Below are 25687 nucleotides of genomic sequence, written 5' to 3' on the forward strand. Positions count from 1 at the left end.
ATATGAACTTACCTGTGGCTTCCTCCAGCCCCCCCGTAGTCCGTGAGGTCCCTCGGTGTCCTTTGGGCGCCTTCTGTTCTTTGGCAACCGGCTCTGTTAGAAAGAAAGAACTGGGTGTGCGCAGAAACCTCATACCTACGGACGTGTGACGGGTCCGCACGATTCCTGGCAAAGTTGTGCGGCTAATGGAGCTGCCAGCAGAAGAACAGAGGAAGCCCAGAGGTCACCGAGGGACCTCATGGACTATGTGGGCTGGAGTAAGCCCCAGGTAAATTCATATTCCATTTTAAAGTTTTGTTTGTGGTCCCTTTAAGCACTTTCTTACATTGCAGATAACATAAGCTGTCCGTTCATAGATAAGATACAGCAGAAATCTAGGTCTGTGGACCAGACGGCAAGTGCTTGCGATCCTCAAGTAGGCTGATGGAAGGTTAATGAATTATCAGATGTATGGATGCACCTGCACCTGCAATTAGAGCTTTTCTCTAGCATATCTGAAACACATTTTAATAATAAGATTAGATACGTATCTAAGTAATGGAAAGCCTCTGTATAGTCTTGGTGCCCATTGTCCCAGCACTGACTCTCTGTCTCTCGGATATGGTCTTATGGCCATGCTCCTGTCTGTGTACAAGCAGCTCCATTCTACTGGGTATGCGCGGACCATACTTGTGTATGGCCAGTATGGATGCACTCGTACACAGATGGGAGTGCAGCCACAAAGAAGAAGAGGGTCCTGGGTAGCAGCTGTCGGCTGGAGGAGGATCTGGGACGCCTCTGGGCCATCCAGTCTTCAAGGGCGGGGCTAGGTGCTTGAAGCCGGCGCTTCTGGGCACAGGGGGAGATTAAAAAGATAAAGACCTGGCAAATTGTTTAACCACCCTGGCGTTCTATTGAGATCGCCAGGGCGGCTGCGGGAGGGTTTTTTTTAAATTAAAAAGCCCACTAGAGCACCATGCTCCTGGAGCATAATTCCGATCGCCTCCGCCATGGCGACGAGCGGAGTGACGTCATGGACGTCAGCCGACGTCCTGACGTCAGCTGCCTCCGATCCAGCCCTTAGCGCTGGCAGGAACTATTTGTTCCGGCTGCGCAGGGCTCGGGCGGCTGGGGGGACCCTCTTTCGCCGCTGCTCGCGGCGGATCGCCGCAGAGCGGCGGCGATCAGGCAGCACACGCGGCTGGCAAAGTGCCGGCTGCGTGTGCTGCTTTTTATTTGATCCAAATCGGCCCAGCAGGGCCTGAGCGGCACCCTCTGGCGGTAATGGACGAGCTGAGCTCGTCCATACCGCTAAGGTGGTTAAACTTTTTACCAGAAAGGGATCCATTTAATGTCTACTTTGGCTGTATAGTGTCTTAAAGTATTGAACTTCATTCCAATCAAATGCTTCCCGTCTTCAATCCCAACCTTTTCTCTAATAGATCATCAGGGACCTCTGTATGGCTGATATTGTGGTGAAACCCCTCCCACTGTGTGATGTCATGACAAAGGTCCTGACAGTTTGCTGTCTGTGAAACTTGTTGCATCGTGGGGAATAACAGTATTTTTTCAGCGGCCAAGCAAGCAGCATCTCCCTCTATGCATAGAACTCTCAGTAACAAAGAGTCCATACAGATCACCTGGCAGAACTAAAGATATCACCAGAGATACATTTCAGAATGTAAATCAGGCAGAGGAACTATTTTACAATGAGCAAACACTGAATAAATCATCTACTGTATAAATTAATATTATAAACTATAAGCAATTGTATTCATTATGTTATTTTCACTACAGTTCATCTTAAAGGTCCATTTTTTTATCAGTGCAGAATCAGCAGGAAAAGGCATACAATTTTCTTTAAATTTACAATCAATTATTAGCATATCAGTGACCATTTCTAGTGAGCGTCCGTAACTGAGGATAGTTTTCACAGCTTGAGATCTCTACTCACCCAATGTCTGTCCGGCCAACAGACGTCCGTTCTCTCCAAGGACAGCGCCCCGCGCATGCCTCTCATTGAGATACTGTACAAAAGCGTATCCTTTGTGCACCGAACAGCCCACCACCCGGCCATACTTTGAGAAGATGGATTCCACATCGCTCTTCTTCACCACCGCTGTGTTCAGGTTACCAATGAAGACTCGGGAATTCAGCGACTTGGGATCGTTTTTGTTGGTGATGTTGCTGGTGGCGGCTTTCAGGGACATCTTCTCCCCTGAGGCTGGAAACCAAAAAATGAGATGTCACTAAGAGGGACAATGAGATAGGGACATCATAAACAAACACTAAGGTAAAACAATGATCCTGTTATAATAGTTAAAGCTATACTCAAATCTGAAAATTATACACCACTGCATGGCTCACTGATAGGAGATTGACTATATAGTCATGTCTCCGTATTGAATGGTGACAATGGCCACACAGGGCCGGCTCTCTCATGAAGCATCAGGTGCAGAGATTACAGGGGCAGCATGTTTGTACTGTGTGTTTACACTAACAGCATGCAGTCAGAGTAGGTGGAGAAGCGGGCGGAGAGCGAGGTGAAGAGATCATTATTGGGGAAAAGCAGCTTGTTGTGCTGTGTGAGGAGTCTGACAGTGAGTAAGGAGGGGGGAGGCAGGAGAGCAGTAGTGTTTCATTTGACTTGCACAGCAGAAGGGAGGAGGTGGCACTGCCGTCCTGACTAAGGAGGAATGGAGTGGCCGAGGGTGAGCAGTTTGTATGTCACAGACTCACAGCCAGCCAGTATGCTATTGTGTTGAGCTGCTGCATGTCATGTGAGAACATTAAATGAAGCAGATTAATTGTTGGTTGCTGAGCGAGCATTCCAAATTGGGTGAGGGTGGGGTGGGGAGGGGGGAGCGCATGCTCACAAGTTTGCCTCAGGCAGCAAAAAGTCTAGAACTGACCCTGTGGCCACAATTCACTAAGATCAAGCTGGTGATAATAAGGCAAGTGAAAACTTATCACCACACATCGATCGGTATTTTAAGTGTTAATTCACTAACGAAGCTTGCCTAATTAACATGTAGTGATAAGCTTTTTACAGTGAGAGTTTTGTCTTATCACTTCACTGCTTAAGTTATCACCTCTGTAGTTATTGTAGATATGGAGAAAAGGAGCACATGCAGGCAGGATGTAGCTAGATGTAGTTTATTTATTTATTTATTTAATGTATTTATAAAGCGCCAACATATTACGCAGCGCTGGACATTAATTTAGGTTACAGACAATATTTAGGGGTGACAAACAGCAATATGACAATACAGGAATACAAGAAAACCAGATCACACAGCACAGTATGAGTACAAGGTAATGCTTAGTCAGTCACTGGATGGGAGCATGGAGTTAGGCAAGTTAGGTTCACTCAAATGCATAGCATGGGTTCACAGTAATGGAGGTGCATGATCAGGTAGGACACAAAAGGAGGAGGACCCTGCCCAAAGGCTTACAATCTAGAGGGAGAGGTAGGGACACGAGAGGTAGGGGACCAGAGTTCGGCTGTGGGTTTAGAGCAATTGTGAGGGGTGGTAGGCAAGAGTGAAAAGGTGAGTTTTGAGGGCCTTCTTGAAGGTGTTGAAGGAGGGGGCTGCCCTAATGGGTGGAGGTAGGGAGTTCCATAGTGTCGGAGCGGCTCTTGAGAAGTCTTGGAGGCGTGCATGGGACTGGGTGATGCGGGGGACGGTCAGGCGAAGTTCATTGGAGGAGCGGAGTGAGCGGCTTGGTGTGTATCTCTGAGTAAGATCAGAAATGTAGGTTGGACAGGTTTTGTGGATGGATTTGTACGTCAGACACAATATCTTGAATCTGAGTTAGGGAGAAAAGGAGCACACGCAGGCAGGATGTAGCTCCACCTCTCCTGCTGCCAGGACAATCACAGCTAGCCTGTGTAGGACAGCCAGGGAAGGAGAGAAAGAGTGGCTGTGGTTGGGTCTGTGTGTGTTTCTGAGTCTCTGTGTGTGAATTTCTGTGTGTGCATGTGTATGTGTGGCTGTATATATATATATATATATATATATATATATATATATATATATATATATATATATATATATATGCATGCTTGTGTCTCTATTCCTCCCTCTCTGTATGCCTGCTGTGCATATTTCTGTCTCTATACAGAGTCCTCTTCTGGAAAACTAGTAAAAAATAAATCAGACAGCTCAGAATGCTTCACTTTACATAGCAGTCTGTAGTAACACTCCACTTAAAGAAAACACTGTTTACTGTTATCACCATGGTGATTAAGCATTTAGTATTCACTAAGCAATTTACAGCAGGCAAACCCTAAAATAAGGATTCTTTCCTTAAGTTAAGGAGAGAGTTCTAAAGTTAAGGTTTGAATGCTTAAAATTACGACAGAATTCTAACGTTAAAGACAAGATGTTAATTCACATAGAGGAACGCAAGTGTAAAGTGTGTGAGTAATTATCACCTGATATGAGCTGTTGTTAAAGAAACTCTGAAGTCTCAAAAAAACCCACTTTTTATTTCAGATTGCTCTATAGTATTAATGTGCCACCTAAAACGCTGCATACCTGCGGATGAATACTCACTATAACCGCTTAAAATCCCTGGGCAAAAATCCACGACTTTCTTGGTTGTGGATTTTGCTGCTCTAAGGAGGCAGATCTTTGGCCTGTTGCTCTGCCTCCATTCAAGTCCATCTGCACTGATCGCCGCCTCTCCCCTGCCCCTCTCAGTGAAAGGAGACTGAGAGGGACAGGGAGAGGCGGCGATCAGCGCTGATGGATGTGAGTAGAGGCAGAGCAACAGCCCAAAGCTCTGCCTCTACTAGGAAGTGCTGCATGAATGTTCCCCGGGGGATTTCTGGGGTTATAGTGAGTATTCAGCCGCGGGTATGCAGCGTTTTAGGAGGCATATTAATACCGTAGAGCAATCTGAAATAAAAAGTGCGTTTTTTTGAGACTTCAGAGTCTCTTTAACAACAGCTCATATCAGGTGATAATTACACACTTTACACTTGCGTTCCTCTATGTGAATTAACATCCTGTTAGAACATCCCTAGAATTCTGTCGTAATTTTAAGCATTCAAACCTTAACTTTAGAAATCTCTCCTCAACTTAAGGAAAGAATCCTTATTTTAGGGTTTGCCTGCTGTAAATTGCTTAGTGAATACTAAATGCTTAATCACCATGGTGATAACGGTGGAGATGAGCTTAGTGAATACTGGCCTATGTCTTCCATTCCTTGTGTCAGCGACCCAAGGCACAATGCATTTCTAAAAAGTATGCAGGGGAAAGCAATTTTGCTGGACCGTCTGCAGCTAATTTTTGATATAGATTATGGTACATACGTTTGCCTGTAAATATTTTGCACAGCCCTTGGCTGCGAATGTCATACAAGCCTTCCCTGGCCATATTGTTTGTATACCTTTATTATTTCCGACACATATTTTGTGATGCAAGAAAAATCTTCAAATAAATACAGTAAGAATACGTTGGCATTGTGCAAGCTGTATTTTCTGATATAGTGTTCTGGCTAGAAGCCTCTTGCGCTGCTGTGGACCTCTTTGCAGATGGGCCATAGTGGGAACAAGACCTTACATTGATATGCCACCTGCACTGACCGTGGCTTGACCCTAACCTCAGTTGGCTGCCACCCGCCTCAACCTTCTGCTTGCCTTTGACTATGGTTCCCAACCACTTGCCTTGAACTACTATCTGTACTAGCCATCTGATCATCAGGGCAGTCTACATCTAGTACATCAGCTACAACCTTATAGTAAAGTCTGGTCAATTTTTATGGTCCCCAGTGCAAATTGTACATTGCCTCTCCCCCAGCATTGTTTGTATAATAACCACATGACACAGACTACCAAAACTGGCTTTCTTAGGTCAAACACTAGGTGAAAGAGGTGTAAGCATATGAAAATCAATGTTTTTTGATGATCACCATTCTTAGTTCATATAAAGGTTATCATCACCACAATAGCACCAATAAGAGGTAATGCAGCAAATAGAGGATGGCCCCACGTGGGTTCCTCTAGTCCAGGGTCCCTGGTGTGGTTGCAGCCTCTGCATCACCTATTGCTACACCACTGTGGGCCATCATGCTTCGATGGCTAATCTAGTAGAGGCCGGAAGGCAGTCTAGACTATGACCTGGATAAGTCTGTGTCATTGGTGTACCGACAGGTAGTTTTCACAGCAGATAACCTCTGATCTTGCAGTTTATTTTCATCAGGTTTACTCCAAACAGAAATATTTGTAAATGCAGCTTATGTGACACTCTGACAATCTGAACTTGTAATTTTTTAGACCCCGGTTTTTAATTGTCACCTGAGATTTGTCCGGCCCTGCAAAATATGGAGCATGGGTAGCGGAGCGTGCTAATCCAATCTTCTAAAACATCTCACTAATTGCCTTGTAAAAGCCTGAAGACTATGACATGTTTATTTCAATTTACAGCTATCTCTTGGTAAACAATGCAAGCAGCCATGCATATAACATGCAGTATACTGGAAGTGACATCTCTCCCAGACCCTGTTCTCTCCTGTTCTAGTGACGGATGAATACATAAACAGATCAGGGACTGTAATGTGTGCTGGCACAGTTATGGGGAAACTTGTCTACTGTCATTGTCTTATTTTATGCTTTAACTATCATTTTCCCGAACCTTAAAGTGCAGCTCCGGGTGTAGACCTAAATATACCGCCTGATAGGGAAGTAAGCGCAGCTCCTAAAATGCTGGTGTGTCAGCCGCCCCATGCTTCTGTTTCTCTCAGTTGTCCTGACTGCAAAGGAGACGACCCACAAATCGAAGCAGGAAATTTGGGCAACGCCAGAGGCTCCTACGTTAACATCCGCGATTAGTTACTATGAATGGTCATTTGGGCACCAGGGCCCCCCCTCTATACAAACTGTGGCTACAAATAGCGGGCACACTGACTTTGTATAGTTGACATTTCCACTTATAGCCACTAATCCAGGCCATGACTGGATTTCAGGCAAGGCCACAAAGGCCATGGCCAAGGGCACCAGGAAAGTAATCGTTTCAAAAGCGATCGGTGTCCCTGCGTCCCCTGTGTCCCTGCGTCCTCCTGTGTCCCTGCTTTCAGACCTGACAGTTTGCTGTGTGTGAACATCGTTGCATTGTGGGAAATAACAGCTTTTTCCAACTGCCAAGCAAACAACCTGTCCCTGAGAGCATATACTTCAGACAGCATTGGGGGACAGGCAAGCGGGAAATGTCTGTGCGAGCGCTGCTGGGGTAGCGGTCGTGGCCTAGCGCCCATTTTTCAATGGGTGGGCCTTTTTACTAGTATGTACATAAGAATGGAGTGAATCCCGCTCTTCTGCACAATGTCCAAAGCAAAAATATTCAAACTTTATTACATCAGGTTAAAACCCACACAGCCAAGTACTGACGTGTTTCGGACACACTGATCCTTAATCATAATTAGTGGTGAGCACAAATTTCGCATAGGCGCACTTTCGCATCGAAATTTGCAATTACAATGCAAAATCACAATGTGAAAATTGGGGAAAATCGTAATTAATTTCCACTTTAATGCTACTCAGTCGTAATTTTGCGTAATTTAGTGCTGACTTTAGCGGTTAATAGCGAAGCTCCTATTCAAGCTATTGCCAACAAAATTGCTACACATGTTGAGGAGAATAGTGCGTACACGTCAAAAAAATCTTGTCGTTTTTGAGAAAATCGATTTTAAAGGGACTCAGAGTTAAACAAAATAAAAACTTCTTCCAGCCCCATCCACTATGATCGCTCCCACGCCGCTGTCCTCCGCTGCCCGCAGCTTCAGGAACCGCGTCCCGTGACTTCCGTCAGTCGGAGCCAGTCTAACGTAAGATCGCTGTTTGCGTATCTCTCTATCAGACGCTGGAGAGATACGTAGAGGGCGCACTTCTCCGGTGTAGACTGGCACCAACTGGCTGAAGTGACGGGACCCAGTTCCCGAATCTGCGGGCAGCAGAGAACGGCGGCGTGGGAGCGATCCGAGCGGATGGGGCTGGAGTAAGCCCCAGGTATGTATAAATCTTTTATTATGTTTCAGCTCTGGTACATTTTAAAAATGTAAACGAAAAATGGTTTTTAAACTGTCATTTAGTTTAAAAAAAAAATCCTTTCCATTTTTAAAATCGATTTTTTTTCAAAAACTACAAGGTCTTTTTGAATTTTTTTTGTATTTGTACCCACTATTCTACTTAACATATTTAGCATTTTGGTGACAAAAGCATGTGTGGGGGCTGAAAATGAGAAGGAACACATGAAAAAGGGAAACTGATGCTCAAGAGTGCTGTTCACAGAAGAAAGGGAATGATGTACATATGCTACATATGGAAGAGGGGGCTGCACAAGAAAGGCGAACCACAACATACTTGACCTTGAAGCACAAAAGGTATAAATCCGTCCTTAGTTAACATACCAGGCCCATGATAACCTTGGCATGCCCACATTCAGCTCTCGTCTGAATGAAAAACCCTTTGCAATAACTATTTATTAAAGTAAAAAGGGAAGCAAATGATTAGACTCCAGGCTTCATGTGTCAGTCATCAATTAAGCATAAGAAACACTCACCGAACTGATGGCTTGTTAAATGAAAATCATTTCCTGATGAGAGGCATAGCTTTTAGAGATATATTATTAAATCAGCCAATTATGGGATTCCAGCTGATGAATGGGAGATATTGATCTGGGCTGTGTCTGCTGGGGCAGGCTATGGGATCTGAGAGGTGGACTGATCCACGCCACATAACGGGGCATAAATGTACGGCTGGGTAATTGCCGGCTGGCATTGAAATCCCATTGTTTTGGTCTTGTACAGAACGGTGTGATGCTGATTCAGTTTGACAGTTTGGATCGGCTGCTTACTGCAAAGCAGAACTGTCATGTGTAAGGGATATTAAGAACATTTTCAGGCTTATTCGGTGAGGCAAACTACAGAATTCGATATGCAGCTTGGATAGAGCTGAATTTCTGGAAAGGCCACAAAGGCCCTTGTCTTGGGTGGCTTCATCTCAATGGGGCATCTGAACATGAAAGAGGAGGCTGAAAATGGGGAGCAACACATGAAAAGGGCAAACTGATGCCCAATGGAGCTGTTCATGAAAGAGAGGGGCTGCAGTACATGGATGATACACATGTAATAGGGGCGCAGCTGTACATGGATAATATACATGAAAGAAGCGGCTCTTCCCCTCCCACATGGAATGGGAGGGGGGCTGTTGCACATAAAAGGGGAGCCACAACATACTTGGCCTAGGGGCACAAAAAGTATAAATCCAGACTTGAGCTCGGGTTGAATTAGGCTTTATAATCCAACCCACAAATAAAAGGTATCAAATTGCCCATGAGATCTTGTAAGGAAGACTTATATGGCCCTGCATGATCTCAGCCTGGGATCTCTGCTTAGGAATGAATGAAGCAACCAAGATGCGCAGCAGTGGAATTCCACAACCAGTATGGGATTTTGGTGAAAACACCCTTGGAATGGCTGCTTAGCGCAGAACCTCCAACCAGGGACAAATAACTTATGTAACTAAGTTTAACTAAGGCTAACCTGGTTAGTGGGGGATGTTGTGATGCATGCATTAGCTTAGGAGCTAAGGGGAAAGATCAAAGGGCAGTTTCTTAGCAATTACCTCCCCCGCCGTGGTCAACCAATCTCTCTCCCCCCAACACACACCTTCCATTGGAGGGGGTGGCGAAAGGTTTTTTTATACCAACCATTAGTCCTCTACAGGACACTGGAAGGGTGTCTAGAAGGGTTCAGAGTGTGTGTTATTGTCCCAAAGTTATCTACAGTTCTTAATTCCATGCGGCCCGCAGGCCGTAGAGCCGGTGCTGCTTGAAGGGGCCACCCTATGTTGCCGATCTACTTCCACTTTTGTTTGCCTGTAGGTTATATCAGCCACCACTGTAACAGTAGCGCCCACTGATTAACAGCTGCCACCGTGCTAACTGCACACAGTATATGGGTTATTTCCCACGGAAATGTTTCATTTGACAAAATGTCACAGGCATAGGGCTCGATTCACAAAGCGGTGCTAACCCAGTTAGAGACTTTAGGCGTGATAACCATTGCACCACGCTGGTGAAAAGCCAGTTTAGGCGTGATAAGTTTAGGTGTGATAAGTTTAGGTGTGATAAGTTTAAGCATGCTAAGTTTAGATAAGTGTAGATAGCGTGCAAAGTGCTGCACGCAAAGCAGCGCCATTAAACTCTATGTGAAGTGCACCAGACTTTGCTAGCGCAAAACTTTTGATCAGCTGAGCACTGCGGTGCTAACGCAGTTGGTGTTTAAACTTATCATGCCTAAACTTATCACACCTAAACTTATCATGCCTAAACTTATCACACCTAAACTTATCATGCCTAAACTTATCACACCTAAACTTATCACACCTAAACTGATCATGCCTAAACTGAGTTTAGGCGTGATAAATGGCTTTTCACCAGTGGCGTAGCTAAGGAGCTGTGGGCCCCGATGCAAGTTTTACAATGGGCCCCCCCAAGCACGCTATACATAGCAATTGATACGGTGCACCAAAACCTGCCAATGGCAACTACAGAGTCAGAGGTGCAAGAAAGGGATGGGAAACAGTCTGTTAATGATTACCACTATTCAAAGTATCTATAGAAGTGATTATTATGAGCACAGGACCAATAGAGAGCTAATACTGTAGTTGAGGGAGGGCCCTTCGGGGCCCCTCTGGCCCAAGGGCCCCGATGCGGTCGCTACCGCTGCACCCCCTATTGCTACGCCCCTGCTTTTCACAAGGGTGCTAACTGTTAGCACCGCTTTGTGAATCAGGCCCATAGTGTACCTAATGGCAATCAGCAAAAATTGTGTTTGATTTTGGTAGCTCGGCCCCCCTAGCCGATGATGATATGGTGATATGGCCCTTGGCTTAAAACATTTGGACAACCATGATTTAAGGTATGCAATTCCATTTACTTTTATACTAGCTTGAAGGCTAAGTGATCTTTTGATTGCAAGTTCATTAATCCTTTAATGAGCAGAGCAGTATCAGGGTTAGGTAAATCGTGAGAATTAAGGTAGTGCTAGGGATCAGTTAGGATTAAGTCAGTACTATAGCCACAGTGGCTATTACGACACAGGAGAAAGCTAAGCTTAGTTTGTTGATGTCATTTATTTCGCCATTTCTATTTGCTATGAGTCTCTCACACCTTTCCCCAGGGTTGCCATCAGTGAGAGTAAAGGTGCGTACACACGCATTACTGTAACGGACGACGGGTCCGTCAGACCCTCCCGCTGGGCGGGCGTTCTGCCGACAGTAGAGTATGTGTACAGTCTGTCAGCAGACTGATAAGGCTGTTTCTGAACGATCCGCTCAGCCTCATCAGTCTGCTGACAGACTTTACACACGCTCTACTGTCGGCAGAACGCCCGCCCAGGGGGTCTGACGGACCCGTCGTTCGTTACAGTAGTGCATGTGTACGCACCTTAAAGGTAGTACTTTAGCACTGGGCCCAGGGAGGAGAGGTCCCTAAAGTTAACCATTTATGATTTGACCAATAGTGTCCCAAATTTAGCTTGCATGGGGTATAAAAGACTGTGGTGGGTTCCAATGGTGGCCTTTCCTTAGACAGCTGGTTCTGCATCTAAAAACATTTCTGAATTGCTTAAAATACTGTATTTTTCGGACTATAAGACGCTTATGACCATAAGTTGCACCTAGGTGTAGAGTACAAATAACCAGGGGGGAAAAATATATACTAAACCTGATGCATCCATGGTGAAGGGGCATCTTGTGGATTATCCCCCCTTTGTACCTTATGTCCCCTTGTACTTCTTGTGCCCTCCTCTGTCCCCTTGTGTCCTCCTGTGTCCCCCATGTGTCTGCCTCTGTCCTCCTTGTGTCCTCCTCTATGCCCCTTTGTGTCTCCCTTGTGTCCTCCTCTATGCCCCTTTATGTCCCCCTGTGTCCTCCGTCTGTCCCCCTGTGTCCTCCTCTGCATGGGCACAGTACAGGGAGTCCCCGACATTGCGGGGAGGGGGGGGGGTTGGAGGTTCATATTGGCAGGCGTTCACAAGTCAGGAACTCCCTGCACTTGTACTATAAGACGCAGTGACTCCACCCCCCCCCCGCCCCGCACACACACACTTTTGGGGGAGAAAAAGTGAGTCTTATAGTCCAAAAAATGCAGTAGTTATATTTGAGATGATTTGGGGATGGGTGAAGTTGCAGGGCCATTGCTACAAACCATGGCCCCATCCTCCAGTAGAAATTGAATGGGGGCCCTGCAATGTTCACAGCCCTTTCCTTGTCTCCCACTGTTGACCCTCACAGCCTGGGGGCCCACCTTTCAAGGGTCATAAAATAAGTGTGGCCATCATGATCTTCACACTGACACTCTGTAGCCGCAAACACACCTGTACTGACTGTATTGGTTGTTCCCCTATAGTTATGCCCCTTGGTGAAAACGATAGAGTCTTCACTCATATTTTGCTTTGAGTCCCATGACTTGCAGGGATGCCACTGTGAAGGAATCTACACGTATTACATGATGGTTTGTATTGTCAAGGAAACCCTTCAGCTCAGTCCATATTTACCTCAGAAAGTGGTTATGTCGGCTGGGTGAGTCACTCACTGTACGTTCACACCTCCTGCAGACACAGATTATTGCTCGGCAGGGATGCCGGCTTTCCTATATGAGTGATAGGCTTCACTTATCTCTGTGGCTGTATGTCCAGTATACAGTATAGGATCATACACCATTATAGTCCTGTGCAATATCCACATCTCCTCCAGGCACCACAGGGGAGAACGGGCCGAGGAAATTCCAGCCGTCCACACAGAGGACTTATCGAGTAACCATTACTTTATTCATTCAGCAGGAACAACACTTATATATATACCAACATAAACACAAGCCACGTTTCTAGGTATAAACAAATCTTGCCTCAAGTGTATTACTGTACGCTAGTCTGGTTTGCTGCGAGTTGTAAAATAAGTCCAAAAAAGGGATTTTTTGTCAGAATAACAAAAGCTGATGTTGGTGACTAAGAAAACCTGTAGGAGCCACCCAGAATTTAACTTTAACTTTAAATCATAGGATATAGAAGTAATTCGATTTTACCTCCATCAATGAACAAACCACATGGGTACAAATACATTTAATGATGCACAAAAAAAAGACAACACAAACGCGTTTTACGGGTACTGGCCCGCTTCTGCAGGTCAATAATAAAGTGCCTAAGTCTGCAGCAGTCGTGGGTGTGGGCGCCTCTTTGGTGACGTATGTTAAAGAGGAACTCCAGCCTAAACAAACATACTGTCATTAAGTTACATTAGTTATGTTAATTAAAATAGATAGGTAATATAATCTCTTACCCACCCGTTTTTAAAAGAACAGGCAAATGTTTGATTTCATGATGGCAGCCATCTTTGTGGTTGAAAGGAGGTGACAGGGAGCATGAGACACAGTTTCAACTGTCCTGTGTCCTAATAACCTCTCCCAGTTGCTAGGCAACGTGAATAACAACATAGGAAATCCCATCATGCTCTGCACAGCATCATTGATGGGTGGAGCTTAGATAAAAATTCAGCTAAAAATGATGCTTTGGTAAGAAAAACAAAGTTCTGATGCTGTGAATCTGTTAAAGAAAAAACAAGCCTTTTCAGTTCTGCTGAGTAGATTTTTAGTCCGGAGGTTCACTTTAATGACTGGCTGCCTATAGAGATTTATTGCTAACTTTCCATGATCGAGCCATCGTTATCAGTCACCTCTAGACAATATACATTGCAGATGGACATTTATTAGTAGATGGTAAGGTATGTTACACCTCTCACATATCTCCAGTGAAACCTTCGTCACACCTTAAGACGCACCTTCACATCTCTTCAAGCCATGCCCCTATCACACCATCATTCACTTCTTTATCACATCTCCATTTACACCTTTATCACACCTCCAATCACGCCGTCATCACACCTCCAATCACGCCGTCATCAAACCACCAGTTACACCGTCATCTCACCTCCAATCACACCTTCATCATACCTCCTGACACCTTCATCATACCTTCATATTAACTTCAAACTCATCTGTGTTTATACCACAATAAAATGTTTTGAAAACACAACATTATCATACCACCAGCCAGAACTTGATCACACAATCAGCCACACCTTCATCACTCCACCAGTCATGCCTTCATCACACCTCCAGCCACACCATTACACCCAGGGCCTGGTTCTAGTAAAAATGGGGCCCGAGCAAGATTAACCTGGGAGCCCCCCAACAGAAAGTGGCATTAGGGCCCTTTGTTGCAGCCAAATTTTCCCTAGGGACCCTAAGCCAGCTAACCCCTCCCACCACCAGTTCACACCCCAACTTATCTGTGGCCTCGGGGCTCCTGCAATGTCTTTGGCAGTGGCGTGCTCCTCTGTTTGTCCATTGCAGGGTCTCTGGGGAGCACAGATAAGTTGGGGGGCACTTTGAGGTGCCCCTACAGGCTCTGGGGTCCTGGGGCAATCGCCCCCTTTGCCTCTGTGTAAGCGCTGGCCCTATTCACACTTCCAGCCACACCTTCATCACACCTCCAGCCACACCTTCATCACACCTCCAGCCACACCTTCATCACATCACCAGCCACATCTTCATCACATCACCAGCCAAACCTTCATCAGACCACCAGCCACAGCTTCCTCACACAATCAGCCACACCTTCATCATACTTCCAGCCATGCCTTCACACCAGCAGCCACACTTTGATCACACCACCAGCCGCAGTTTCATCACACCACCAGTCACACCTTCATCACACCTCCAGTCAGGCATACCATGAAAAATGTACAAGCAAAAAACAAATTTCCATTTTCCAGATCACACTGACCCTTTCTTCCATCACTAATCCTGCTCTATAATTGTATTTGAAGACAAGCAAGGCAATAGAGATTGGACATAGAATTTAGCACACTTCTGACATTTTCTCAGCAGGTAATTACAGATCTGTTCACTGGACTAAAATGTGTGAAAAGAAGGATGGGGGATTTGCTTCTAAAAAAAGTGGCAACTATGAGCTATTTGCTTGGGCTATAATGAAGCAGCCTAACTGAGGTCTCCCGTCTACCCTTGCCACTCGCCACCCTCAGGGTCCCTTTGGAAAACCAGTCCTTGCCCCTTTGTGTGGGCGTGGACACATGTGGGTATGCAACATGGAGGGATATGACCTGTGACTGCCACACTGCTAGGCACTTCTGTCCTCTAACCTCTTCTCCAATGCAGAGCTTTGGTTTTGGATTTTTTGGTCATACGGGCCTAGAGGGAAAGCTGGAGGTTGGTAGAGCAACAGAAGAGAATCAGGCTTTTCCACAAAAGTGTTATTTATTTACTTTAGAACTCAGCAAGATTTAGATATGACACAGCTCTGCCGTGTGACCCAATCCTAATTGAACAAGCTTCATTTAAACACTTTTTGATTGTGTGGTTGTTTCTGTCATTCTACTATTAGCACTGCGTTCATCTTTATTTAGAAAGCTTTATATAAAACACACACAAATGAAGACATTGCCCTCATCATTTATCCACAACAGGCCAGGCCAATATCTCCAAAATCTCTGTAACAAGAGGTACCTATTCATACCTAATGCATTTAAGTTACTTACTAGCTTCAAGGATCAATAGTGGTTGCGGGTTCTATTATAAAATCCTTAAAGTCCACATAGCACTTATCTAACCCCAAAATGTTGCGGGACTTGTGCTCCTCCAACTCTTAGCTATTACATCTCAGGCCACTAACGTGCCTATTAAGGTTTTGTCCATACCATCTCTCTGTGACCACAAGCCATAAATCACTTTTATTTGTGAGAGTAAAAACTGCCATCAGTGCATTGCTTCCCACATTTTTCTATCTCAGTCCAAAATGTATTAATGTGTTTGCAGGTCCATCACATATGCTTTTCATCACCACCATTCTTCCCACATCTCCAGCATTGGTTCACCATGAAGGGTGAGATCTTAGCCTTATAAGCTGGTGTCAGATACCACAACAGTGTAATGACAAGGATGTGGAGACAAGAAGAAAAGAACAGGTTTGGAGGCCAATCTAAACACTCAGTGAGTGCTCTTGCGAGAAAAGGGATCTACTTTGGGTAATCTCTTATGAGAAATGGAGGGATTCCACATCACTTGTGTAAGGTATGCTCTAGTGAGAGAAGGAGGAGCCGAGGAGGTATAAATCTATGTTCGTCGTAGCTTACATCAGTCCTGAAGAAAGAGAAGCTGGACCAAACCAAAGTGTGCTCTATCCCTATTGCATGGATGGGTTATACCCTTTTTGGTCTTGAGGTCTACTGCCCCTCCAGGGCAGGTATGTGTCATTTATCAATTCATCAAGTGAATGGTAACAGTCTGCTGTTTGAAAAACTCATATCAGTTGTGGCTGTCTTTTGTAGAATTACGATGGGCAAAATCGGATACAATACTAAGAGATACATGTAAACCAGTCCATCAGTATGCAGGGCATCCATCAGTATGCAGGGCAGTGGACCTTTTGTGAGATTTGTGAGTGGGTTAGAGAGAGAACATTAGTAGGAAGATTAAGTTTAGCTAGATAAAGTGTCTTGATGGTCCATTTACAGTAATGTGGGCATAAATGTCTGAAATTGTCTGCAGATACGGAGGAGTGAGAAGAACCTCACACAACTCACAAGATGAACCATCTGGTGGTGAGATTAGAAAAAAAATAAAACGAGTCAAGACCACAGGAGCCCAGTCTGATGCAGCAGCTAGGTATATGATTAGCAAGAAGGAACTTCCATGATGCCTCACTTTTGTTCAGTGAGTGAATATGAAAATCATTCCTTTACATCCCCGAAAATCCACAAATCCAGAACTGCTGGCTTACAGTGTAGCTATAGTCTATTTATTTTACACAACCAGTGCAAGGCATGTATTAATATGGTTCTATGGAAGGACTTGGAAAATAGGGCTGTTGCAGAGAACTTAGTTAGCAGCAGAACTAGAAACATTCTGTAAGGAACTGGAAAGAACCCAAAAACATAATAACTATGCTAAATATACATTTCTCTTCTAGCTTTTTCAGTAAGGGGACTTTTGAGTTTAATTTAGTCCCTTACAAAATTATTGTTTCTGGTTCACAAAATCTTAAGTAGGCACTTTCTAAGAAGAATTTAAAGTGGAACTTAATTAAAAAATGTAATTCCAATTACATAAAACATAATAAATATTAGTACTAGAAAATATAGAAATAAATTCATTACTTTACTTTTTAGATGTAGTCATTTTTAAGTCTGCTGTCTGTTAAGGGTTAGGCATTAAGTAGGTGTTTTTTTTTTGGGGGGGGGGGGTGTCAGTGCTGTTGGGACTAAGGGTTAGACGTTAGGTAGAAAAAATGTGGGAGGGTTGGCGGGCACTCGGAGCAGAAATGTTAGTAAACACCCAAAACACTATGTGCTCAGGATAAAGGCAGAGCAGCGTATTCAAGAAAAAATAGCATGAAGAAAATCCGGCACTATAGTGTTTTAATGTGGCAGCAACTGTAGACAATGGCACAAATCATGCAGTCATCATGAGCATACAAGATATGACGACCAAGCAAAATAGCAAGCACATAAAGTCATACCAGGGTGTCTTTCTTGGTGCCTGGGTGTGGACGGGAGGTGGCGGTGGTGGGTGCCAGAGGGTGCACGGCCCGACGACCGTTTCGCGTGGCTTACGCCAAGCTTTCTCTAAGGTGCAGGTGCAACAAATGCTGGAGGAGCGGCGGAACTTATAAAGTGTATAAAAATACACTTCCGGTCCGCCGCAATAAAATCCACCCCTTCCGGGACTGCTAACCACTACTAGCCAATCCCCAGCCCAGTATCATGGAACGCATGATAAGGAGCATGTGCGGTCGCGTGCACGCGTCTAAATGACGTTAGTGCACGTTAGATCGCTCTGGAGCGCAACTAATGGGGTGGGCCTGTATAGTATGAATGGTCGCGTGCACGCGTCAAAGGATGACGTCAGTGCACGCAGACCAATCACAGGCCACACCAGCCCTTTCAATGTACGGAGCCGCTAAGAAGCGCTCGAATCGTACACTGCCTGGTAACCATAGCAACCTCGCTGTCACCTAAACGGATGGGGACAGCGAGGGGAGGCAGCTATTGGTAGGTGCACTCCAAATGGATCGGTGGACAATTTCCACCAGGGGCTGGGAAAGCTGCAGTGGTGAATTAACACAAAAGAACATGCGTCCATGCTGGGCTACAAGGGGAAGGAAAAAGAATGGCGAAAAGCAGTACTAGGAAGGGTAAGGGGAGGGAAGGAAGGTGAACCCAAAAAGTGTGGAAAGTGGTGAGGTAAAAGTGGGACAGAGAAAGAGAGAAAGGGGAAATTGGAGGGAAGGGATGGATGGGTACACCAGAGAGAAGAGAGACTAGGAGTAGCGGAACGGCAACCAAACAGAGAGAGAACAAACAATCTCTAGAGTGGCTCATCCTTTTGAATAAAACACTTATTTAATTGAATACAATTCCACTAAAAGCCCGTTTAATTAAATGATAAAAAATTGTAAATATAGGGGATGAAAAAGAGCCACTGTAGGATTGGATGGGCAACAGGAAGTGGCCCAGGGGGAGTGTTGTAAAGACACACAAAGAGCATAAGGAGCCCCCAGAAAAATGATCAAGGATCGAGGAAACAGGCTAAGTCCACGTAATCGTTGAAACCCAAAGGACCCATCGCGTCTGTACGTAAGATCCAGTACGCCTCCTGCCTGAGCAATAATTTTTTCCTGTCGCCTCCTCTACGAGGGGCATCACAGAGATCAATGCAAGCAAATGACAAAAGGTTAGGGTTGCTTTGATGGAAAGTTGACATATGTTCAACAATCCTTGGACATCCTTTGTTTTTAGGAAGCAAACGTACATGTTCCAGGATGCGTTCTTTCACCATCCTGGTGGTTTTGCCAATGTAAAATCTATGGCATGGACACCACAGGGCATACACGACAAATTTTGTTCTACAAGTGGCAAAAAAGGTAATGTTGTGTTGGACTGGGCCCAAGGCATATGATTTGCCAGCCTTCATAAACTGACAGGCTTTGCAAAAACCACATCTATGGTTACCTGAGGAGACAAAATCGCTCAGCCAAGTGCGTTGTGAATGCTCACGGAAGTCGCTGTGCACCAAGAGGTCACCAATCGTTGGTGCTCTCTTGAAGGTAATTAGAGGTTGAGAAGGCAGGGAACTTCTCAAAATCGGGTCTTCCAAAAGGAGGGACCAGTTTCTGCTAAAGGCCCATTTAATTTGGTTGGCCATAGGAGAAAAGTCAAACGAGAAGACTCCTGATTTTTTAGCTGTTTCATCTCGCCTTCTTCTTTTAATAAGGTCTGATCTTTCTTTGTTAAGGGACCTATTAATGGCCAAATCAAGACTTTTCTCGTCGTATCCTCGAATGAGGAGTCTTTGTTTCAAGTCTTCCGCCTGATGGAGGAAGTCTTGAAGTGTACTATTATTCCTGCGAAGCCGCAGGAATTGGCCATACGGGAGGGATGTGGTGACATGTTGAAGGTGGTAACTTCTACAATGTAAGATAGTGTTAGAAGAGGTAGGTTTGCGATAGCTTTTTGTGACTATGTTCCCGTCTGAGACGTCCAGTTCCAAGTCAAGGAAACTGATCCTGTCTGCTGACCATTCCATAGTAAAGAGCATGTTTACATCTTTTAGACGTTAGGTAGGTAGTTTGTGTGAGGAGAGGAGTTTAAGGGTTAGGCCTTTTGTAGGAGTTTAAGGGTTAGGCCTTTGGTGTGTGTGTGTGTGGGGGGGAGTTTAGGGTTAGACAGGTAGTTTGTGCGGGGGGGGGGGGGGGGGGGGGTATAAGGGTTAGACATTAGGTAGGTAGTTTGTGTGAGGGGGGGGGGGGGGGTTAAGGGTTAGGTGTTAGGTAGGTAGCGTGTGGGAGGATTAGTGTTAGGTAGGTAGTTTGTGCGAGGGGGTATAAGGGTTAGGTGTTAGGTAGGAAGTTTGGGGGGGGAAGGGTTGGGTTAGGCGTTAGGTTGGTTGTTTGTGCGGGGTGGGGGGTTAAGGATTAGGGTTGGGGGAGGGATCTGTGTGAGAGTAGGGTTAGGTTTAGCTATAGTAAAATATTGGTATTTACTACACTGCACCTGGTACCTTTCCTCAGCAGCAAGTCACATGGAGAGCGCCTAAATTGCAGATCATACAGTTCATTCAAACTGGCCAGCGTGAGTTGACCATGACAAAAAGACCATTCTAGATGGCTGTTTTGGATTCTAACACGGATACTCTGCTGTTTTCTTTTTCCTAACTTCAACAATGCCTTCTTGCTGCCCTCAGCCTGTATACCTTCTAGTTCGGAAGACCTGGTAAAATAATTTTTATTTATTTATTGTTGCCTTCCCTGAGATGCTAGTTATTCTTTTGAGTGCTGTCCCATTCTTCCATCCTCTACCATCATTTGTAAGTTGATTTTGGTTGCCAAAAATATGGGCATCTACATTTAATGCTCAAGGAAAAAGTAAGACCATCCCCTATTGTCGGGCTTCCCAACCCTGTCTTCAAGTACCGCCAACAATATTTGGTGACCACAAACATTCACAGGTCAGGTAATTAGTGTCTCAGTAGAACTTGTGGTGGTAAGGATTTGTATGCTTAAACCGTTGGGTGTGATCACACTGCCTTTCATCATCCCTTCCACTCAGACCATTAGAAGGGGTGTGGCTAAGTTTCCACTCAACACCCCTCCCATTGGGATTAAAGATGAGGGCAAGGAGAGTAGATAGATCTGGATGTAGGCTCCTGGGGCCTGTGACAGAAAGTCTTCCTGTAGGAAGAAGAGCAGGAAACCCATGAATCACATGATCACATTGCCTTTTTCATAGTTTAGACATATTATATTTTTTCCAACTTAACACATATCTGACTAATTCATTACGCTATTGGGGAAGGGGGCTGAAGCAGGTGTGCCTGGAGGTGTCACTTGTGTTTGGCCAGACGTCTTTAGTTCTAGATCACATCTTTCCATAGACCATCTCCGTAGAGAAGATCAGGACACTATAGGTACACAGCGGATAAGTGACGTAAATAGCCATAATTGATTATCGTTACAAATGGAACACATTCATCCTGGTCCTCGGTTGTTTCAGGGGTGCAGCACAGATTTATATCCTGCCTCGTACTAATTAGTATTATTAATTAACCTTCCTTTAGAGGCACATTCCTCAGCATGCCGCCTTGTGATCACTAATGAGGTGTTGGGATATGATATATATAGAGTTGTGCCAGCATTATACGGGATGATGAGATCTACTTCATTATAGGGAGCTGTTCATTCTATTGGCTTTGGATATTTTAATTCCGTAGCTTGGCAAAGCGGCAGGTGGCGGGGGATCAAGGCACGGAGTGCAAGAGGTAGGTGCCAGGTCCGCTCTAAGCCAAGGTTTCAAAAGATAAAGCATCATTTCCATAGGATGTTCATTGCCTATTTGTCTTCCCGCTAATGACTGTTTTCTCCCCTTTACTCTAACGAGCGCTTAATGAGCTTTTGGATTAAATAACATTAACGTGGCTCCTGTGATTCCAGCATGGCTATCCTGGACCCTGAAGCTAATAACAAGCAATGACAGAGTGCCTAGAAATGGCATTCATTTACAGAACAGTGTACTATGGCAGCAATATTTAAGTCTTACTACAGGATTTATGTAAAGGCACCAGTGCCGGGCCGAGGCAAAGGCGAGAGAGGCTCCAGCCTCAGGGCGCAGTGTAGGAGGGGACGTACAACTCACCCAGCTATCATACCTCAATTGTATTTGAAGCAGAGAGGAATAAGAAAAGGGGATACATGGCAGTGACTGCAAGCCATAAAACTAGAGATTAAGGTGTTGGGGGTTGGGCTGCAGAGCCAGGATAAGGACCTCCAGCACCCAACACACCAAAGTGTGCCCCCCCATCCCTCCCACCTCAGCCGTCACACACTGATTGCTATTAGAGTATGAGGCTCCCCAGGGCCTCCAAACCCCCCCCCCCCCCAACCTCTTAATCTCTAGTTATCTGGCTTGCAGTCACTGCCATGTATCCCCTTTTCTTATTTCTTTATGCTTCAAACACAATAGGGGAATAATAGCTGAGTGAGATGTGTGCTCCCTCCTACACTGCGCCCTGAGGCTGGAGCCTCTCTCGCCTCTGCCTCGGCCCAGCCCTGCATTGGGGGCCCTGGGGCACAATAGCCCCCCCCCCCCCCCCTCTTCGGGAGCTCCTGAAGACTTCCAAAGCCTCCTTCAGCGGGAGATTTGAACGGGGGAGACATCGCTGGAATGAGGGGACCATGAGAGGAGCAGGAAGGGTTAATAGGACCCAGAGCCTTCCCCCTACTTAGGTAAGTATCTGTTGTCTTTATTCCAGAAACGTTTCAGGTTTTCTTTAAAGAGGCAATCTAGTTTAGAACAGGAGAAAAAAAGAAGTGGAGGTCTGTGAGCAGATTGTCAAATTGTTTTGTTTTATTTATTCATTATGGATCGGCCCCTATTGAATATAGAATTCATAAACAATAAATATTGATCTGCAGCATGAATAGCACCATTCATTTATATGAAAGGACTCCCGTGCTATTTAACAGAACTCATTGATTTGCACAATCTATGTCCGCCGTCAGTACAGATGTCCTTGCCTGCATGTGTACTTCATATGTTTTCTCTCAGTATAACAGCAATTTGAGGTGGCACATAATGTACAAGACCTGTATTGACATGTTTATTCATCACAAATAATACGCTCATAGTTACATCCATTGCCATACAGAATAATATATATATATATGTTTAAAAAAACAAGTCTTTTAAATAGAGTGCACATTTATTACATAGCCCTGCTCGCTGTTTACCTTTCTCCCACTAAGTACTTTTTTATACAATTAGTTGTTAAATCATCCCATCAAATCCACCTATCTTTTATGATCTGACATGTTCTAGTAGCCGGAAGGTACAGTTCAACCTTCTCTGTAATCTCCACTTCAAAACAAATATTGTAACACTACAATGCCGGGCCCATTAACTAATAATAGGGCTGATACAGGGTTTCCAAGGCAACCGCATCTCTGTGGTGGAGTGAGGCCTACAGGCTTCATCTGTTGCCAGGGCAACTGAAATGAGCCTTGTCACTCTTTTACCATGAGGTTTTTTTTCCCCTCTTTTTTTCCTTCATATGGGGATGCGGTAGAATTAATAGACAGACTAATTTGGTGTTTACACACACCCATATAGAATTTGCCTAATCTGATATGCCTAACAAGAAGAGAAACCCTAAATTAGCACTGACAACTGTAATTACTGACTTAATTATTTCATTTTCTCTAGCAGTCTTTCAGCTTAATGCTGGCAGTATCGCAATGTACGTCATTTTTCATTAAAAAAAAAGCTATTTTTCCATGACTGTTATGGCTAGGTTGACACCCGTATTACAGTACATTTAGAGACACAGTACGTAAGATGTAAACTTGTGTCACTTTGCCCATCCCCCCAACCCAAAAACAAGAGATTTGCTAGCATTTTGTACAGCGATTTCCGGTGCTTTTAGAAGCAGTTTTTTTAGTGCTTGCATTTGCAGTACGATTGCGATTAGCAATTGTGATTTTCAAACATTTGGGGCTTTTTTTGTGTTCGGGTGGTGAAATCGCCGTAAAGTATCTTTTGTACAGTGATCGCAAAGCAATGTTGCAGCGTTCGTCTCTTTTGTATTGTATTGCCAGGTGATAAAAAAATGCTGTAGGGTGTCACAATTGCATTTTTCCTCATCGCAATCACTCCTGTGGGTTTGTGGCCATTGACCTAGCACTTTTGGAATCAACGGCAATTGCCAGCGATGCCAAAGCATGGCTAGGAGTGCTCTCGTGGGCCATAGCCCATAGGTAAATGTTCACTTCCATTCCTTCTCTCCTCACCCCATTTTTTAGGCTGGTTTTATACCTGGCCTACAGTGCGAATGCACAAAACTTAATTCATGCGACAATGCGGCAGAGTGTGCTCACAAGGTCATATGCATAGCTCCGCCCCCTGCACGCCCCTCACTGAGTGACGTATTTCCTGCTGGACAGGAAGTATGTCACTGGGATTCCCAGGTTTCCCCGTCGTATTCCCGTTGTTCCGCTCATGCGCGCCACACACTGCCGCCACCACCATATTTAAAATGCCTGCATTGCCCATTGACTTTCATTACCTTCACTGCCGATGCGTCGCAGGAATGCTCTGTGGACCTTGCGGCGGCTCGGCAGCCAACCAGGCACAATGTGACGCAGTAAGTGTGCTAGGCCCATTGCCTTCCATTGTCATAGCGTTACCCTGCGGCAAAGCATGGCAATGCAACGCACACTTGCATGGCAAGTGTAAAAGGGGCCTTAAAAAAAGATTTTATTAGATTTTAATATTTTTACACCATGCCAAATTTACAAGACTACTACTAGAGCCTCATGGATTCACTTTCCCAATAAACATCATTTATACTTAGTTGGGAATTTCAAACACAGCGTTCTATTGATATTCCATTTGGTTTAAGTAAGTTATTAATTCTTAATGAACTCAGTATGACCACGATAATTATGATGTGTGCAGCTATAGCTCTGGGTCACTCATCCCCACACGTATATTCCTTTGATCATTACCGCTCATTGCCTGCATTTAGCACTACTTTAGCATTCTGTATCCTTTATTACATTCCTAATATCTGCATTATATATGCCACATCCATACACAGCTTTATAGGTGTTTTCAACAATTCCATTTTAAAAAGAGTTGTACATGAAATGAAGTATCAACAGCACCAATTAATAGATTGCAAGCTGCCCCCCCCCCCCACCTCCTTTAGTTACATGGACATAGGAAGAGTGATTGTCAACTGAAGCTATGCATCCCTGTCACTTCCTGGAAGGGAGGCGTGTCTTCAGACTGAAAGGGGGAGGCAGGATGCGATCAGTGGAGTGCTTCAAGTCAATGGTGGTCTGCCGTGACTTTGTTAAAGAGGAACTGTAGTGGAAATAACATAATGTATAAGATTACTTATTTTTTACAATATGCATTTGAAGATTATTTAGTCAGTGTTTGCCCTTTGTAAAATCCTCTCCCTGATTTACATTCTGAAATGTATAACTGGTGGTAACATCTTCAGTCCTGCCAGGTGATCTGTACAGAATGTTTGTTACAGAGCGTTCTATGCACAGAGGGAGATACTGCTTGTTTAGCAGTTGGAGAAAGGTCATTTCCCACAATGCCACGAGGTTCACAGACAGCAAACTGTCAGCACCATGGTCATGACACCACACTGTGGGAGGGGTTTCAGCACAATATCAGCCCAGCATAATATAAGGGGGATCTGTGTGGGGTTTTACCACACAGATCCCCCCCTCCCTCCGATGTTCTATTCATGAAAAGGTAAAGATTTCTAATTACGAGTACGTGAAATTTCACGTATAATTTTGTAATTACGGCCACAAGTAATTGCAATTCAATTGATTTTGCGTAATCCATTAGAAATTTTGCGTAATTGCGCATAACTTTACATAATTTCATGTTGACTTTAGAGGTTAGTAGCAAAGACCCCATACATGCTATCGTCACTTAAATTGCTACATATAGTTTGTTAAAGGAGTTATCAGGCAATATACAGAAAATAAGAGCTACTTACCCGGGGCTTCCTCCAGCCCCATGCTCCCAGCTTGTCCCTTGCCGCAGCTC

At 44.7% G+C, this 25687-nt stretch overlaps 1 protein-coding gene across 6 annotated transcripts in view; it reads right to left on the bottom strand.

Annotated features, from left to right (window-relative positions):
* The window catches only part of RALY (RALY heterogeneous nuclear ribonucleoprotein), a 226402-nt gene that overhangs the window by 58333 nt on the left and 142382 nt on the right, over positions 1-25687 (bottom strand). For 4 of the 6 annotated variants that reach the window (XM_068262268.1, XM_068262269.1, XM_068262267.1 and 1 more), the window contains one exon: positions 1934-2203. In XM_068262268.1, coding sequence (XP_068118369.1) covers positions 1934-2189 — 256 coding nt within the window. In that variant the 5' untranslated portion in view covers positions 2190-2203. Of the gene's footprint in view, positions 1-1933; positions 2204-8543; positions 8643-13328; positions 13353-25687 lie in introns of those variants that run through there. The other 2 variants (XM_068262271.1, XM_068262270.1) reach the window with 2 other exon arrangements.

The sequence above is a fragment of the Hyperolius riggenbachi genome, chromosome 12 (genome assembly GCF_040937935.1).
Source record: "Hyperolius riggenbachi isolate aHypRig1 chromosome 12, aHypRig1.pri, whole genome shotgun sequence".
Taxonomy (NCBI): Eukaryota; Metazoa; Chordata; class Amphibia; order Anura; family Hyperoliidae; genus Hyperolius; species Hyperolius riggenbachi.